This window comes from Alosa pseudoharengus, unplaced genomic scaffold (genome assembly GCF_046254945.1).
Source record: "Alosa pseudoharengus isolate Yale_2024_CS ecotype anadromous, Long Island Sound unplaced genomic scaffold, YU_APseudo_1.1 YU_APseudo_1.1_scf_3, whole genome shotgun sequence".
In the NCBI taxonomy this organism is placed as follows: Eukaryota; Metazoa; Chordata; class Actinopteri; order Clupeiformes; family Clupeidae; genus Alosa; species Alosa pseudoharengus.
The window spans coordinates 15,049,028-15,068,908 of record NW_027468718.1 but is presented as its reverse complement, the minus strand read 5'-3'; the positions used below and the strand labels follow the sequence as shown (position 1 = coordinate 15,068,908).

The 19,881-nt window shown below is 41.8% G+C and overlaps 1 protein-coding gene across 8 annotated transcripts in view; it reads right to left on the bottom strand.

The window, feature by feature from the left end:
* Positions 1-19,688, bottom strand: part of dcaf6 (ddb1 and cul4 associated factor 6) — a 49,710-nt gene extending 30,022 nt beyond the window's left edge. For 2 of the 8 annotated variants that reach the window (XM_076263269.1, XM_076263274.1), the window contains exons 1-4: positions 19,336-19,688; positions 11,339-11,400; positions 1,973-2,065; positions 774-959 (exon numbers count right to left, since the gene is read on the bottom strand). In XM_076263269.1, the coding sequence (XP_076119384.1) occupies positions 774-959; positions 1,973-2,065; positions 11,339-11,400; positions 19,336-19,423 (429 nt within the window). In that variant the 5' untranslated portion in view covers positions 19,424-19,688. Of the gene's footprint in view, positions 1-677; positions 690-773; positions 960-1,972; positions 2,066-11,338; positions 11,401-15,762; positions 16,027-19,335 lie in introns of those variants that run through there. The other 6 variants (XM_076263268.1, XM_076263271.1, XM_076263266.1 and 3 more) reach the window with 5 other exon arrangements.
* Between the last annotated feature and the right edge of the window lie 193 nt (positions 19,689-19,881).

Here is a 19,881-nt window from a genome sequence, read left to right as displayed (position 1 = left end):
TCAGCCACTGGCCAAACCGCCATCATATTTCTGTGGCCTTTTGACAGTTTTATTTTTTTTTTGGGCCATCTTTCACCAATTTTACGTCTCCTCCAAAGCAGTAGGACTCTTTTGAGTTATGGAATCAATGTTCAAAGTCATGGGACATGGGATAACGCGCTCAGTTTGGACGTATGGAGTTCCAAAGTGGTGAAGAGCCTTCCCACGTCCCAGCCACATGAAGGCACTATCATACCTCATAGGCTGCATCATAATGGCATAGCTCATACTTCATAGGCTGCATCATAATGGCATAGCTCATACCTCATAGGCTGCATCATAACGGCATAGCTCAATTTTTATGTTTGCAGGCGTTGCACCTACCGTTTACTATAGCCCCTTTCGGTTTCATATCTATAGTCATCCTCTCTCGTTGCTGATTGGGCCGTCCTGGGGAAACGTTAGTTAACTACCGTGTTTCAGACTAGTATCTCCCTGAAAGGAGATCTAGTGGGTGTGGCCAGGCAAATAGATCATACCACATAGGTTGCATCATAATGGCACAGTTCATATCATGAAGGCTACACCATAATGAGAGCACATACCTCAAATGTGCCGTAATTGCAGGTGAACTGACAAATGGCTCATACCTCGTAGTCGGTGCCGTAATTGCAGGTGAACTGACAAATGGCTCATACCTCGTAGGCGGTGCCGTAATTGCAGGTGAACTGACAAATGGCTCATACCTCGTAGGCGGTGCCGTAATTGCAGGTGAACTGACAAATGGCTCATACCTCGTAGGCGGTGCCGTAGTGGCAGGTGAACTGGCACTGCCGGTTGAGGTCAGGGCACTTCTCTGTGTGGGTGTAGAAGATGATGCCATCTCCTGAGCAGGACACGATCTGCTGATCGTTGGTGTGTGGCATAAACTTGGCACTGAAGATGTTCGCCCGGTGCCCTGACCTTATCGTTGCCTTGACCTTGGGGGAGAGGAGACGGGAGAGCAGGATGAGGACGACACCACAGAAAGTTCTAGATTACGTGAGACTGGTGCAATGAGTCATGGGAATAATAAGTAATTTCATACAATATGTACAATGGAAAGGACATCTAAAAGCCCATGGGAAACAAGCTATGTCCTAATTGTGGTTAGAGATTTTTCTTTATTCATAAACATTTCAGTTCCAGGACTCCCAATTTGCTGCTATCAACTGCAAGTAGGAAACATTCAACAAACTGCTGAAAGCATATAATCTAGAAAGCACCAAAATGGCACCATCTCAATGTTGTTTACAGTCGATCAAATACCTATTCATTCTTAACTGTTGAACACAAACACCAAGGCCTAAATTTACTCTGCCCCAAGCCCAGCCCTAACCTACTTCCAAATCTGACTGTATTCCTCTCTGTCAACAAACTGTAGAGTCCGGGCTTAGGTCCAGTCTTCTTTGAGGTATGATAAATTATAACCCGCTTGTATAATGTTTAGTGACAGTGTCAAAATCACAAGAGGGGTCAATCAAACTTTTACCCAAATAGGGCAGAAAAACAGAGTCTCTTGAGTGAAGTCTGTGTGAATGCTAAGGTCTGGTTCTCTGGCAAAGTTATGAAGGACAAAAATAGCCTTTGTCAGGGCTTCATCTGAATGTAACTCACAATAACAAGGCAGGCTGGCAATAAGGAGGTCACAGAGGGTTTTATGGCCATAAAAAAAAAAAAAAGCACCTTGTGACCACCTTTTGATGAGAAGGCATTTCGCAGACACTGAACTACAGCAGCTCTCTGGCCTTCCTACCTGGCTCTGCTTGACTGTGATAAACAGAAAGATACTTTTCTGAGCCATTGATATTAAACTTTTTCAACAGATTACTAAATCAGAGCCGGTCTTATTCAACGGCCATGTCCAAAGGATGTGAACTGGTGTGATGCTATAGGCCTGTGACTCAGCCACTGAGGGGTGAAACAAGGAAAAACACACAAGAAAATGACTTGCCTTTCTGTTGTAAGGGTTGGTGATGACTAAATTGGTGTCATCGGAACCGGATAAGATGTATTCTCCTGTATCATTCCAGGATATGGTATTGACCTGTACAAACAACAAGCAACAAACAGACTGTTAAAAAGACTTTCACCGTGTTCAGCATCTTCCTCCTGAGGTGAGTTTGTTAGGTACTGTGGGTATTTTGTGTTTTTATGTTTTTGTGTTTTGTTGTGTGTCTTGTCCTTATGTCTGTCTGCTGGCTGTGTAATTAATTGCCCCTCGGGGGCAATAAAGTTACATTGACCTTGAAATTAGCTTATTCAACATCTCCCCAAGAGTTAGATAAGATGATACATACCCTTCTCGTCTCTGTGCTTACAGTAACTCAGTCTGAAACACTCACCCGGTTAACATAGGTTAGCATAGCTCATTGAGGTGGGCAGTCCCAACTAGCCCATCTCCCAAAAGTGACAAAAGCACTCAAACATTTACATGTTGTGACTAGTATAATTACAATGTGTACAAATGTCAATGTAAAATGCAACACATCGATTTTCTAAGCATATACATGCTTGGAACTACATTCTCCTTCAGGCGAAGCACTGCTACTGCAGATTCTCTGATGCTGCGTGCAAATCACTCCGCCAAAGTAGCAGTGCTTTTCCTGAGTGAGAACATAGTTCCAAGTTTGTATATACTTAGAAAACCACCCATTTGTATCCTAGGTCTATATGTTGTAACTATATAAATCACACCATGTAAATGAGAAAATGTTGGTGTTCTTTTGTCACTTTCGTGTGCTATAAGATAGTTGGAACTGCCCACCTCAATGAGCTATGCTAAGCTATGCTCATGGGTGTAGATTTAGGATGGGACGCTAAGGACTAGTCCTAATCAAAATTTTAAGATGACAAAATTGTCCCCACCAATATTTTAGCGAACTTATTTGTACTGCTGATCATTCCGACAGCCAGCACGACAATACAAGAAACGTCAGGGTTATCTGACACGCAGGCTACACGCATGGAGAATGCCAATGCACAGGCTACTTTGCAGTGGCAGTCAAGCGAGCAGGTGTGTCAACGACAACGGTAACTTACCAGGGCTGTCTGCCAATACATACCCCATAAAAGGCCAAAGTAAAACATTTTGATATTCCCTTTGCCCTTTAGCATGTACATGTTTGCCCCTTTTTGTGGTTTGTAGATCAGCTATGCCACCCAAGAAGAAGAAAGGGGACATACAAAGCTTTTTCATTATGCAGAGTCTAAGTAGCTGCTAGGCAAACTAGCCATACAAACTGGCGACTAGTAACCAGGCTTTCAAATTCGGATGTTAGCCTACTGTGTAAAATAACATGCAATCATTGCTTTTGTTAATCTAAATGTATTCATGTATTTCTATTTTATCGTCACAGGTGACAAGCTAACCATCGCAAAGTGTTGTGCTAATGCTGGGAACAGGCAGGGATGGGCAAAAATACATCAGAATGTATTTCAAAATAAAATACCTAATAGGCCTACCCTCATTTTTAATGTATCGAAATAAAATACTGTATTTTTGTATTTAGAAAATACTCAAAATACTTTTTTCACATATAGTATTTTGCAGTATTATGCAAAAATACACACCAATAAAGTATTTTGATACAAAATACAGAGCCATTTCCTTCAACCCAATAAAATAAAAATGACAAAATACTATTTTGTATTTGAAATACATATTACATGTTTCAGAAAACTTGACATGTCTAAGTTTTGGGTTGCAATATACAGGTAGTGGGCTCTCTGTTAATTTTAATGAGTAGGCCTAAGCCTAAAGTTACAGCATTTCTATCACAATTGACCAGACTTTGACCTTTGGTCTGCTTTTAACAAAATTCTGGCTATGATTGTTCCTTGTATTGCATCATGAGCCATCACTGTGCCTATTGCATTCTACTGTTGTTAGCCTTAAGCCTAGCTCAGTCATTATGTTATACCACATCGCCCTCCATTAGAAGTGCAATGAGCTGCATTGAGCATAATAAACTGCATTTAGAATTCCAAATTCATATTTCTAGATATTTTGGTGAAAGTAACTCAAAAGTAATACAATAGTAGTGTAATGCCTTACAATTCAGATACATATTATAATGTAACAAATTACTTTGAAATGACAGTAATGAGTAATACATAATACGATTTTGAAGTAACTTGCCCAACACTGATGACAACCATCACTTTCCATGTATGTCTGTGTTTGTGTGTGTGTGTGTGTGTGTGTGTGTGTGTGTGTGTGTGTGTGTGTGTGTGTGGAGGGTCAATTAAATTCTATGATTGCCACTGATGTGAATGATCTCACAAATCACCAGTGTTGGGAGTAATGCGTTACAAAAGTAATGTAATTACTGTAATATATTGCTGTTTGCGGTAACGCGGTAATGTAAGGCATTACAAAAAAAAAATTTGGGTAATATTTACTCGGTACAAACTTCAGTAACGCGCGTTACAATGCAGTTTAACCCAAAATTAAGCGCTTGTTTTGTTTTGATACATATTCGCAAACACCACGCGAGAACAACAGAGGAGGAAAAAAAAAACGCGCAAAATAGTAGAACGTTATCTCCTGATACTGGTTGAATATGACTGTGGCTGCAGCAGACTCGCAGGCGGACTCTATTTGCGGGATGGACATAAGCCTACGCTCATTATTTTCAGCTTGTCAGAGACAAGGCTATGAAGAACATAATAGTTAGTGCACTTTGTGTGCGAAACCGAAAGATCTCTCAGCTCGCGAAATAGCACAAGTAAATTAATGAAACATCTAAAGTAGTGCCAAGCTAATCTTTTTGATTCTTGATAAAACACAAACTATGCTGTTGTGCATGTCAGCTTTGTGCTGTGAACTTCAATTGAAGAGAATAAAGGGATAGAAATGCAGAAAAAGATTGTGTAGCCTGGCAGTGCCACCGCTCCCACCACGCGCATCACGCACTTTGCGTTGGGCACCAAAGGACAGAGGGGGCACCCAAATGTAACCAATGAATAGTAGCTTTACTGCAAACTGCGTTTCACTCTTCATCAATAACGTTTACAATGTCAAAATTCACTAACACGATGTTACATGCAAGTTTGATACCTTTTGGCTTCTCAATCACCACGTAGTACTAGAATTGGTTGGTCTTCAATCATTCGTTTTCCAAGCATTTAGGCTACATGAAGCACATTATATGCTGAGTCGACTGAAACGCATTCCATTCAGATAGCTAGGTGGATACCAGGCTCATAATTTACTTGTATTCGCAAAACGAAATGTGAAGCAACATGTCATTGCATACTTCCATTTCCAAAGCAATGAAGGTTGCTTAAAACAACTTAACATTGTGCATATTATTGTTAATATTGTGCTATCAATGTAACTCAAACAAATAAGGCTTGTAAACAAGAGCTGGCAAAAGGGCATTATGACAACGTAAAGATCAATGCTCTTAAAGTGACAGTGCACCATTTATAAGTAAAACAGCATTTCTTCAGAAATTAATGTTTAAAAATACACAGTAATGGTCTGTAAATAATAGGCCTTTTATTTTACTTTAGGTGTTTGAGTTATCATTTAAATGTCACTCACTCAAAGCCACTCACTTAGGGCACCGAAATGGCCAGCAGGCCACCATCTTGACATGTCTTTATTAAAGGAACCGTATGTAAAAATTGTATTTCAATTAATCATAAAATTGCCCTGATATGTCACTAGACATTACGAAATCATGTTCATTTCAAATACTTATATCACTGACAACAGTAGTCTGGCCAGGATATTGTAATTTAAAAAGTGAAGTTGCAGCCCTCAACTGATGTTGATGTTGTCATGTTGTGTTTTGGCCTAATGCGCCACCCTCCACCTATCTACTAATCACAAAGTCAGTAGTGTTTCGTCATCCGGTTACCAACTCTGCCAGTCAGAGGGGAGGGGAAGGGGATACACCGCTCTACAGTAATTTAAAAGTGATTGTAGTACCCGTTTTGGCCACAATCTTACATACGGTTCCTTTAAGCTTTGATTTACAATATAGTAGGCTCTCTATTGATTTTAATGAGTAGGCCTAGGCCTTAAAGTTACAGTATTTCTATCACAATTTACCAGACTGACTTTTTGTCGGTTTTTAACAAAATTCTGACTATGATTATGACTGACTATGAGCACTGCGCCTATTGCATTCTACTGTTGCCTTAAGCCTAGCTCAGTCTATTATGCTATACCACATCTCCCTCCATTGGAAGAGCAAGCTGCATTGAGCGTAATAAACTGCATTTAGAATGGCAAATCCATATTTCTAGATATTTTGGTGAAAGTAACTTAAAAGTAATGCAATAGTAGTGTAATGCCTTACAATTCAGAGACAGTAATATTATAATGTAACAAATTACTTTTAAATGACAGTAATAAGTAATGCATAGTACATTACGATTTTGAAGTAACTTGCCCAACACTGCAAATCACACAAACCAAATCAAGTTTTAAAAAATCGCAAAAGTATCGAAATTGAGATTCTTCACTTAGTATTGGTATTGAAACACTAATGTTGGTATTGTGACAACAGGAGTTGGGGATGTGTCCCCACCAAAGCTGAGACCAAACCTACGCCCTTGGCTATGCTAACAGTGGGTGCTTCAGACTGAGGTACTGCACACACAGAGACGAGAAGGGTATGCGTCATGAATGACATGAATGACAGTGAATAAACTAATTTCTGAAAATGTTGGCGTGTTCCTTTAATTCCCTGAGGACACGAAAATACACTGATGAAATAATTGCCTTACTTTTACCACCAGCTGCTCTGTCTAAAATCCAGCGCAATGATTACCCGACTGGTAACACTTTATTTTAATGTGTCGCTGTTACAGTGTACCTACCTAATTAGGTACAGTGGTACAACCTGTGTAACAACATGTACTATCAGGTACCATCATTGTACTTGCATTATGTATTTGTGGGTACCTACATATAGTTGTTACATTGTAATACTTACAATGGAGTGCTTTTACAAAACTTTGCCAATTTGCCTACATTTTCAGAGGCAAAGAGCTGACCTGAGACCTGCTGGATGGGGTAAATCTGGTCATGACAGATTTGATATACAAACCATTCTTAGCTCCAGTCAAGGCCTCATTGTCTTCAGTGTACATGTAACAGCTGTGCTGCTACAACCTTATTACTCTTTGATACAGTGGAATAAACCTATTAAGTGTACCAGTTAATTACTTACATGTACATATGACATGTATGTTGTGTCTTCGATGTCTTGGAACAGGCCTCCGGAGTATATGCGGATCTTAGTCATACGGAGGTCCGACCCTTCGGGTGACTCAGATATGAGGCTAACATGCGGACATTATGTGTAAATTCGTTTAGACATGAGCTTATTTACATAATGTCCGTCAGAAATACTAGGAGGGGAGTAGTGTAAGAGCCGGCTAAGTTCGGAGTTCCAAATGTCGGGATATGTTGTTCAGATATACGACCCAAACGCTTGAGATCCGCAGAACATTCGGACTTATACCGATGTCTGAAAGCAGCTTATTTAACATTGCCTTGTAGAGGCAAAAGCTTCCTTGCTTCCTGGTAATGGATTCTGCGGTCACGTTGTTTTGAAACAGACAGTAAACTACCGTGTAGTTATGCAGTTGTGCTGGGGAGCTGTAAATGACTGAGAATTGAGAATTGAGAATGAGAATGAGAATGATTGTGAATGAGCCTGAGAAACAGATTGCTTTGTGGGAAACCGTGTCCCCTTAACATAATCTCTGCCTTTAAGAGACCCATCGATCAATATTTCATTAACTTCACCGAGCAGGCCACCACGCCACCACTCGGTCTCTCGTCCTCCCCTTCCTCTGCTGTCGTGATGATGCAGCTCGCTCCCTCCCCATCCCATCATCGCCATATTAACCACGCAATTTCATTTGCTTTTGACCTCGTCTCTGCCTGCTTGGTATCTGCTCTGCATCGTCACTGAGAGCGGCTTAATCCCCTCTCTGCACAGCCAGTTGTTCTCTGCTTTACGCCACCAAGGGGATGAGCAGCTTTGAAAACACTACTAAGCGCTATTAGGATCTCCTGGTGTCCCCTGGACTTCCGAGTCTATTTTTCCTATCACCGTCACCCCTGCTCCACCCCCCAAGCCAACCTCAAAATCATCTCTGGGATGGGTATTAACTGTAGGCCGGGGCATCTCTGGGATTGGTATTAACTGTAGGCCGGGGGTAGAGGGGTGGGGGAGGGGGCGCGTGAGCATGATGTGCTAAAATAAGAGTGTGTCAGTGATGTCAGCAGCTGGGGAATGCGCCGGTCGGAGGCCGCTCAGAACGCAGGGCCTGCAGGTGGAAAAGCTGTAAGGTTATCTCCCCGCCGCTGATAAAGGACACCCGAGCCATCTTTCCATGCGGTAGAAAAAAGAACTCCTCATTTCCTGTGCGCAGACATTAGTACTTCTCTTTTCCAAACAAACAGAAAGACACAAGGACGGACGGACGGACGGACAGACACACACACAGACACAGACACACACAGACACACACAGACACACACAGACACACGCACACACGCACACACGCACACACAGACACACAGACACACACACACACGCACATACACACGCACACACACACACATACACACACATACACACACACACACACACACACACACGCACACATACACACGCACACACAGACACACACACACACCTTTCTCAGTTTAACCCCACCCCCACCCCTTCACCACAGCTATGAGTACAGGCAAAAGTCTATAGATCTCCAATGTGGTTCAAACATGAACCACCATCAATGTTCCCTGGCCAAAGCTTTGCCCACGCCCTACTCCCAGGTCGGCACAGGTGGCTGTGTGGCGAGTATGCTCTGGCTGACCCAGGCCTGCAGGACCACTGAATGTGCTGCCTTCTGTTAGCGCCATGGAGTGCACAAAATAGGTTAGCGCCCATGTGTCAGGCTATGGGCAAAATAGTACTGTATTCACCTTAACATTTAGTCGGTAGGAGCATTCATCCAAAGTGACCATATCTACTGCATAGATTGGCTTTTTTTTATCAGTATGTGCGCACCTTGGGTAACCATGGTGTAACAGGAAGAAGTGACGTCACACAGATCCACACACTGGTGAAGTCATGGTCACAAGAGGCATAGACTAGACTATTACTATTCAGAGTGTTTGTAGTACACTGGTACTCACAGTCCAAGTCTGAACTTTGTGATGGCCTTAGCAGAATTTATCTTGAAATAGTTGTCAACCACACAATTCAGGTGTTCACATGTTCACACCTTCATGATCCAACTGATGGTCTCAATAAGGTGTGATGTATTGGTGGGGTGGGGTGGGGGGTGTAAGAAAAATGAGACTTGTAGATATAATCAGCTGGTTTCTACCTGAAGGATTCAGTCTCAGTCACAGACATGGAAAAGCATGAATGGCTTTAATGATCAGACACAGTGGCACAACAACAAGGTTACTGGTTTAAATTCCATGGATGTCAGTCAGGGACCTACTATGAACCCCACTACCCCACTATATGCCACTAGTTGGCTACATGCTGGGACAGGCACAGAGGGTGACATTGGCTGCGGCAGTCTATATCTCATCACCACGTGAGCTACCTGCTTGTGCCCAGCTACAGAGAATGGAAAGTTATTAATATTTTCTTTCCTATGAGGGCCGATCTTATTTGCTGTGAGCACACAGGGGGCATTAGTCCATGCTATCAGAAAAGTTGAGGGTTGGCATGCCAATGATTACTGGCTCAACCCCAATAAAAAAAAAGAATGATACCACTGTCAGATAGCTTCCATAAGAAGACACATAAGGGGATTTAAATGCCCCTGTCAAAAGGAGAGGGACTTCATCCCTGAACCCCATATACATATACAGTCTGGGGACCAGGGACCTGCCTGCGTTATGGTCCAATAGGCTACATTAGGACTGATTTGTATACCACTTTGTGTCAAAGTCAAAAACGGAATAAAAAGTCTTGAAAGAAAAGAAGGTTGACCTTAATCCAAATGCTTCAAAGCTACAGCCAACACACACACACAGAGTGTGGAAACCAATAATATGCAGATGACTTATGAGGGCTGATATGAAAGCTGCTCCAGAAAGGCCCAGCGGATAATAAAAATTGGAGTGACTGCCTCGGGTTAAACGTCACCAGGCACTTATCCACTCCACTGAGCAGCAGCACAGCTGGTCCAATCAGCGACACACAAACCCTGCCGGGCTCACACACACTTCTAAAATCAGGCGCGGAACAAGATAGATGCCCACATCTTAAAATTCCACTGCCCGGTACTTATCTGACCTGAATCATGGGCATTTCAGACCCACTTTGACCTTCAAAGTGAGTAAGTGTGGGGAGGACAGTCTAGTGTGGTTCACATGAATGAAAAGGGAAGAGGGGTACCAAGCAGTCTGTAGGTAGCCTATAAAGCTCTGTATTTAGTAGATGTAGCCTATATAGAGGTCATACACCCCCCCCCCTTTCTTTTTCCCTCCTTTACAATTGATTAGGAACAGTTGTCAGAGTGACAGTGTGCACGACCACCCCACATTCCACATCGGTACGTGAGGAGAGTGGCAGCTACGCTTGCTGTCTGCTGTCCGTCAACACAACCCATTAGCACGCCAACAGATAAGGAGCAGGAGCAAGACACAGCAATCTCCAGATAGAAATCACACACACACACACACACACACACACACACACACACACACACACACACACACACACACACACACACACACACACACACACACACACACACACACACACACACACACACACACACACACACACACACACACACACACACACACACACACACACACACACACACACACACACACACACACACACACACACACACACACACACACACACACACACACACACACACACCATGTGCACTGACATAGCTATCCACTGAAACAAAACTACAATGATTCAAATTCAGTCTTCAACTTTAAAGGAGAAGTACCCTCTCAAACCAGTAAGTATACTTACTACCATTAAGTATGTTCTACTACATCATGTCCATTGCCAATCAGAAAAGCCTCATCAATCGGTGCAGCATAGAATGAGTTATTAATAGCTTATTATCACTAACTAAAAGGAACTAGCCAATATTCATTTCGACAAGCTTTGTTCTTAAGAGTTATCCAGCAGTGCCTTTCTTTTGGACAAAGAATACAGGCAGCAGTACAAGAGTGCTACATGCAAAAAAGTAGAGAGTGGCAGATTTTTTCCCCCATTTTGGTTAACTACAGAGCTTAATGGTACTCAAAACAGCAGGAATAAACACAGTGATTATGCATGTTTGTCATACTCACACAGCCATCGTGTACATTCAGTATGGCTTCTAGCTTCAGGCGCTGCACAAATTCCCTTCTCCCTGTGTGGGGAGAAATGAAAAGTTGTTAACATGTAAAGAGCTTCTGCGTTAAACTTGTGCGTTTGTGCATCTGTGCGTTAAATACAGTGACAGGGATTTTGTTGACAACTTTCACAATGCAATAGCTTTATTTTCTTTAAGGACAAAGACAACACAAAAGACTGTGTTTTGTTGAACGCTAGTGGAAATGGAATGAATGCACAGAATATATAGGCCTCCCTGTTCTGGGCCTACCCTTCATTTGCCAGAGGGATGCTCTAACCAGCATCCTTTCATAAAATACCTTTAACATTTTAGTGCACAGTGTGACAATAACCAAGACGTGTTCTGGGCATGAAACATCTAATTTACTGCCGTTGGGTTGCTTCTGTTCCTTATAGATTGATCCTGTCCGGCCTTCAGTCCTGAATGCACTGCTCTGCACTCAGGAGGCCCAGAAACTGAATGTCACATTTCTGGAACATCCTTGCCGGTTGTGGAGTGTGGACAATAGGCTTCATTAATAATCCAACCTATGCCTCCTTGCTTTCGTTGTTCTGCACTCTCCCTCTGGACATCAATAAAGTAGTTTATTTATCTATTGCTGCAACTCATGCAGAAAGGAAAGCATGATTGCTGAAAGCACCGCACAGCTGTAACTTCACTTAAAAATGTGTTTTGGACCAAATGTAGCAATTCCTGCCTCTCTGATTGAGGCTGAATGGAGTCAGGCCTAGTTGAATGGCACACACATTCATCACCGTTTCACCATTTCCCCCACATCCTCTGAATGACGTGACCGACCCCGCTAGTAGTGACTGTCCACTTGATGTGTACGTGTGTGCGTGTCAGAGGCTGCCATAAACCAACCTCTCTGTTGATCTCACCACCACCTGTCCCTCAGCCATTGTCCAAAATAGATACAGATTCAGCCCCCAAACACCTACACACCTTTTAAACAAATTCTACTGGAATTAAAGTCATTCAACAGTGAGTGTCCCCAACCAAGTCCACCAAAACAAAACAAATGCAGCATCATACAAGAACCACATAAAGTACATTATTTTGTCAGATTTCCATCAGATTAACGTTACCCAAGCCTACATCATCTTCACTCAGTGGACTCACCGACCGACATAAACAGACACGGGCGGAGCGCTGAAATAAACAGCTAAAATAAACACACAAACAAAAAAAAGTCAGGGGCGCCAGCGGGCAGTTAAAATTAAACTCTGTGACTAATCACAGGGAGAGGACGATGACCAGGGGGTGAGGACTGGAGGGAAAAAAAAGAAATGACAACAGTCAGCTGCCTCTCTGTCGGACATGATCATAAAACTGCCATGGTTTGCAAACAGAGTGTGTTTTCCACCTTTGTTGACAGTGTGGGATGGTGAAGTACAAGTTCTGTTTACTGAGCCTGCTTCACCTGATGTAATATCCATCCCTGAATATCTGTCTGACAGAGTCTTGTGTGATGTGGCTAAGGTTACAATGAGACCAAATGGGCCCAAAGCATTCACTCTCTCCACTCTCTTAAATGTCATTCAGTGTGAGGCTATTTAACCTGGTGTGCCCTCATCAGATCACATGAGGGTGGACTCTGTGATGGTCAAGTTTCCTCACTGTCTTAGCCATCAGCATGAGGCTTTCTTCAAAAGCATGTTGTGGACACTATACGAAAACGAAGGTCATTAGAAAGGCTTCACACAAGTCGGGTTTGAGAGAGACAGGGTTCACCACTACCACAGAGTTACTGAATAGGCATAGGAAGCCCAGTTATATTTGAACCAGGAATGACAAACACACCATTACGTATGTACGTACACGCGCACAAACGCGCACACACACACACACACACACATTTTAACTAGTCAAAATCTGAACGCCTCTGATAAGCTCCTGACCTCTCCTGTTGCCTACAACCCTGCCCTTCCTCCACCCACTGGTATCAGAGGCAGGAGGGCTAAATTTAGTTATGGATCTGACCGACTGGCTGCCTACAGGTTGTTTCCCTCCAGACGGACTACAGCCACTTATGTGTGTGTATTCCCAATCCATTAGCAGTGACAGCTCTGATACCTCGCCCAGCAGCCTGGCTAAAAACAGCCCTTGCCTGACTCCTCGGGCTTCACACAACCACTTTATCTTGAAACCAACACGGCCCGTAAGGAGAGTCCATGTTTTTCCCCACACGGTGATATAGTCAATATGGCCCCGTTGCAAGTCACTAGCCAGCGAGGAAACTAGACACATGCGGAGTTCAAGGGATCCATGATGGAATCCCAAAGCTTGTTATATAAGTGTGCTTTGATGTCAGCCAAGAGGCTCGGACACCTCTATCTGGACGGCGGTATTGGGGACAAGGTGTCATGTTCCACGGAGGACTTTGCTGTGAGTAGTTGTTGGGGACACAGAATCACCCACCGATACAGAATACTTCAGAAGCATCACAAAACAAGTCAGTGTCCATTACAGATACTATTAGGGCCTCTTCACCCCCCCCCTACTGAAGACTCCACGATCATTACCACACAATGACTACAAAGCTGGACAGCGTAAGACGAGCAAAGTCCTGTGCGTCCTGATCCTACAGCACCACCTCACAAGTTATGTTTATATCAAGTTGGCAGAAAACACTTCCACACAACAGCCAAAAGCTTGACAGAACCGCAGTGCTACAGCCTGTACAAGAAAGGCCTTCAGGTCAATCTGTGTCAAATCAAACAGAATCCAAGAAAATGGTTGATGCACAATCTCAGATTTCGCTCAAAGTCATTCTACATAATGTCTAGGTCCCTAAAGGAAGACCTGTAAAAGATGTTTGTTCATTTTCCAATGATTTCATATTTTCTTTGGATTTTCACTCTCTAAAAATGCCTTATTTTGGGAGCCATGCTTGGAGAGTAATATTATTCCTATACATGGATTTCTATGCAACGTCACGAAAACATGCGTGCGCAACCAAGAGGCAGAAAGCACCATAGAACAGTATAGAGCAATGCAAAAGAGCAACAGAATAAAATGAGTTTTTGTGCTGAAAACTGCACCAATTATAAATCACGATGGTTAGAGAATGTTAAATATGTTCAATATCCCTAACGGGATGCATGTCTTCTCCAAAAATGACAAAATACGATGTTATATTAATAATGCAAATGAACGGCAAACTTTGAAATTAAGTCTGAAATGAGACGTTATTATCATTGAGACAACAGGGGTATACAAAAAAATCCGATTGTAGCTTACAGCAGCCGACTATTTAGGTTAAGTTTATAACGTTGTGGACGGCCACCAAGCGTCTTCTGCCCCACGGCTGCGCACGCATCTAGTTTTGTTGGTAAACGGGAAACCTGTGTATAGCCTTTTCAAACCTTGTAGCCTGGATGCCAGTCGAACTTAGCCCCGCCCACAACATTTGAGGTCGGGAAGTTCGTTTTGGACAGCACAATAACCAGAAAACAATGTTAAGGCATTTGTGGAGAAGAAGAATTTATGGAGAAGAAGAACCCCTGTATCGGTTGAAACATGCATCATAATCCCATCCCAATGGAGCAGTATTAAACTCAAATTCTGACTATGTCAAGCTACAAACCTTGTAGAATGGAAGACAAGGCCTAAGATCCGAGATTTGCAATAAAGTACAAAAAAAGAGGGATATTGAGGGTATTACAAACTATTTTTTTCCACCCACATGGCATCAATCAGTATTTTGTTGTGCACATGAGGTATCCACAACATATGAACATTGAGAAATTATAGATAAAACTAGGTGTGGTTGCATTATTTGGTCATTTAGGACAGAATGGCATGTGGGATAGCTAGTGGGATGTTTAATCATTTAGTGTACAAAGTCTCAGTGAGTGCTATACTATACCAGGTTTCCTTTATAGATAAATACAATTATTTCATTACTTGTGATACCTCTTCTTCACTCTAATTACCTATGGTACAGCATTGATACTGTATTTGTATATTACAGTTCCATATACTGAGCTACTTCCACATAGATTTTCAAGTTTCTACTAGCTACCCCATTTTAGTCTTTTGAAAATTACTTGCTTTATCCTTAATATATTCATGGCCCTTGTGTGGAAAACTCCAATACACTCAAATAAATAACATTAATACAATTATACAAATTATGATTGATACCAAATATATATGTTACACAAATCTAGAACCTTGTAGAAATTCAATGAGCATGCCATACAAACTTTTAATGGTTCAGTCATTCTGAAAACATGTATGTTTTCCATCCTACAAGGTTTGGACTGGCTATGAGTAATACTTTTCCAGATATTAATGCTCAAACATTGCTTCTCAGACTGTCAAACTGAAGTAATTTTAAGGGCTGAAAAATAACAGAAATATTTTACAGACCTTGGTTCTGGCACCCATTAGTTGTATAGGCAAGGCTTGAACAAAATCGGAGATGGTGCAGCAACAATCGTATCTGATGACACGGAATGACCCATTCATGATTCAGAACCAAACTTCTCCTTTCCCTTCCTTTCGCCCTCAGCTTCATCCGTTCATTCCACTTCTATATTTTTCTCAGTTGAGAACCTTGACAAAAACTCACAGGCTGCTGACAAAAAAATCTCCACACTGCTAAATCAAATATCGCCAGCGGACTGAGTTTATTTCCCCCACATCTCCCAGCCTCATACTCCGCGGACCCCAGGACATTTGCCCCCATGAAAAACTATGTCAATTGCTTGATTTATAGTTTTAGGGCATGAACTCCTTACTCACTCACTCACTCTGCCTCCTATTCATCTCAGCAAAACTCTTGGCAAATAGCCTATAGCCCTCAATATCTCAAGGTCTTCGAGTCAACTTTCTGATATAGAGAATGTTTTTATGCTTGTTTGCGTGCAAGATTACAATCCTAAATTGGGTTAAGTTGACATTTTGATAATCAGACCATGTCTATGCAGAAAATAACAAAGAAAAACCCATAATTTCTATCGATACTGACTGTGAGACTGATGTCAGCAGCACTATACACTTTGTCATTCAGAAATAAAGCCAAGAGTTTCTTGACACCCATGTTCACTCCACTTATGTTTCTTAATGTGACATTTACCAGGAGACCTGGCACCATTCCCTTAACCTCAACACACCAACAGAAGGATATTGTGGATTGCTAAATCCATTTACGTGAGCGATGTTGCTCAACGAGTTGCATCAACAACACATCCACTTGAGCTCATGTCACAGAATGAGCTGGAGCACACCCCCAAAAAGGCATGACTCAACACGTAGTAGACCTAAGGCTCAAAATGTTCATGCTTGCAATGATTAACGATTCCCAATCATCTGATTTTAATAACAAGAAAGCCTGGGTAACTTTCCCGTTAAAGAGTCATCCAAGTTTCCTCAGAATACTTTGCAATACCTTTCAACACATACTACACAAAAATCATTCACGGTGGTTCTTCTACCATTCCATTTTTTTATGGTTTTGAAACTACATCACCAGGTCCTAAAGGTGTAAAGGTACACAGGACATAGGTTCAATACAGACCTGTACCAGATACCAAATGCAGTCTTTAACAGTAATCAACAGTAGGCATTTTTGCTTGTGGACCAGGTTTTAAATTCCGAGTTTATAGCACATATTAAGTGGCGGACCATATGTCAGTTTAGTCAATTAACATAAAAAAAAAACATTTGACACCTTTTCAAAAAAGCTAATCCTGTTCATATTGTGCATCAGCAATATTGTCAGTGAGTTTTAGGTTAGCAGTACCTACTAACTTACTGTAACCGAAATTTGACTTAATTTTTGTGTATTGTTACACCCCTACCAGCTCCTAATTAATTCAGTCTAGTGCTGAATGCATGCTGGGCAAACACACAAACTCCAAAGTGCCCCGAGAGTAAGTTCCCTACACAGAGATCATGAAAACATTCTACAATGCAGACAGTGAGAAACGATGACTGACAGCCCTGTCAATTTAGCAGCCACATTCACACAGCAGTTACAAATGTAATACTTCTATTAGACAGAACACTTGAAGGAAAGCAAAAATGCCATGAAAGAAGAGAGATGTTGTAAATATCTGTTAATCAAGTCGATGAAATTGGCTTTGTGAGTATGAGGTCATTTTGGTCGTTTTGGAATTTCTAATTCCACATCCATGTGGCATCTAACCTAGCTCATTACTGATAGAATCCTTAATGACTTTGCTTATTGAACTCTAAACTCAAGGACACTCACACAGAACGCTAGTATCAGTGTGGCTAAACAAGCTCAAAACCAATACAACTGTGAATCTGGATGTGCATGTGTTGGGGAGGGGTGTGTGTGTGACACAACATTCAACACAAATAGAAAACTTGTGAGACATGGTAGTTCCAAGCTGCTGTTATTTTTAATGAGATCTTCTGTTAGGGAATAGAGAGTGAAACCAAAACTAATTCACAGGGAGTAGAATGGTGAGGCTTGTCAACACATAAAAAGCCCTGCACTATTGTGTGGTTCTTAACAAAATATTGAAATGAAGGCAAGAGGATGTAGACTACAGGATGCAGCATGCCTCTCCAACCAATAGTGTAGAGTTATATTTCAGATCACAACAAAGATCTTTCTCTACCATTGCAAACATAATGTGGAAATTGTCCTTGGATATTGCACACAAAAAAAACAACATGCCTCACTCAATGACTATCACAGCAGCTGCTAGAATAGCTGCAATGGAAACAAATACCAATGGCATAGATACATATTCAGGTATTTTGCCTGACAATATAGTCTACAATTTAAATTCCTAAATGGCTAGGCTATAGTGGTGCATTTGAGTGAAACATCAAAATGTCACCAGTAGTGGTGCAGTTGGACAAAAGTGTTAATGGATGATAAAGGGTGAAGGGTTGGAGGTTTTTTTTTAGGTTTTCAACTTTCACACTGTTTTAGTTTTGCTCATATAGAACCTCACAAAAGGCCTAAAACGGCACAGGATGATTAAAATTGACGGCACAGTATGATTTAAATTAAAGCAATTAAAATACACACAAAGCCACATCAAAGCTATCGCAGCATAATGGAATTCACATTAACAGAAAGCAAATGAAAGTTATACCATAAAATTGTACCAAGAGTTAGGCCTACTATTGGGCTAAACAGGCATAAGAAATGCAGGTTCAAATCCATAAGCACAGCCCGAGACTGACCACGTCCTACACAGCAGTGTTTCTTCTATCCTCTGAGAAGTGGCAGTTCAAAAGACCCCAATATGCATCAATCAGTAACTATCCTGTTTTATATAGGCTAAAAAACCTATTGCAATACTCTTAAGTCTGCGATTGCAGAAGTACGCAGAGGAGAAGTATAGTTAGTAGACTAAGTTACAGTACAATAAACCATCAAAACAACGACTTGATTGACAGCGTCATTTGGTAATTGAGCCTATTTGACGTTTACCCTTTGGCTGTTTAAACCTCAACGAGTGGCGCAAATATAATACTGATACAACCGTATACCTATGCATTTAAACATAAGACATACATTTGCAACTGAGATGGCAGGCTATCAAAGAGAAGCGAATCAATAACCTGTACTAAACAACTAACGTTAGCTCATAAGGAAGCTAACTGATAGCGTATCTGCAAGTTCACAGCTAACGTTAGGTAATTAGCTAAACCAGCTGACGGGTACAGTTAAACGTACACTGCCAAATGTAGAATGTGAATGTTTAGGTACCAAGGCTAGGGTCATTTTGCCTGATTTGCAACACTGCTGAATTACAATGTCAAACCATGCTGCACAACTTTATGATGCGCACAATCGCATTAGCTTGCTATGCTCCCAGCTATCTGGCTAGCTTAAAAGCTGAAACGTCGCGTTCATGTTACGCACGCCACATTCCCTTGTTGGCTATCCTGCAAGCGGGCTGAAATTCATTCACCTACAGTTACTTGGTCATATTAAATACAAGTCTTTCTTACCTATATAGTTGATCCTTAGAACATTTGGGTCATTATACCCGATGGATCTCTTCCTAACATCCCAAACCAGGTTACCGGGGCAGGACATTGTGCTCGAACCTCCTCTTCTCTTTTAAAAACAGCATCGAAAGGATGGAAAGCTAACAAATTGTGATCTCTGTCTCCTTTATGTTATTTTGGTATCCGGAACGCCTGTTTATCATCGAGTTAAGGAACATACGAAAGCGTGAGAAGTTGGGGTTGATTCTCCTTTCCCATTCAGCACACTGAACACCCACCAACTGCATCCCAAGGATCCCCAAAGCCTTCTCAATGCTGTCCAGTCTGTTGTTTGTTATTTAGCTGCAATCAAGCTACTCCTCTCCCTCTTGTGTCAAATCCCCACGTCCAATGAACTGCGAGGGCCGACAAACGCAGATATCCAGAGGGTTTGGAGAACACCATTATTGCGCACAGTTACGCAAATTTCGCCTGTTAGCCAATCAAGCGGACTTTAATACCAAAAACAACACAGAGAGAGGCTAAAGAAATTATGAATTACTTTAT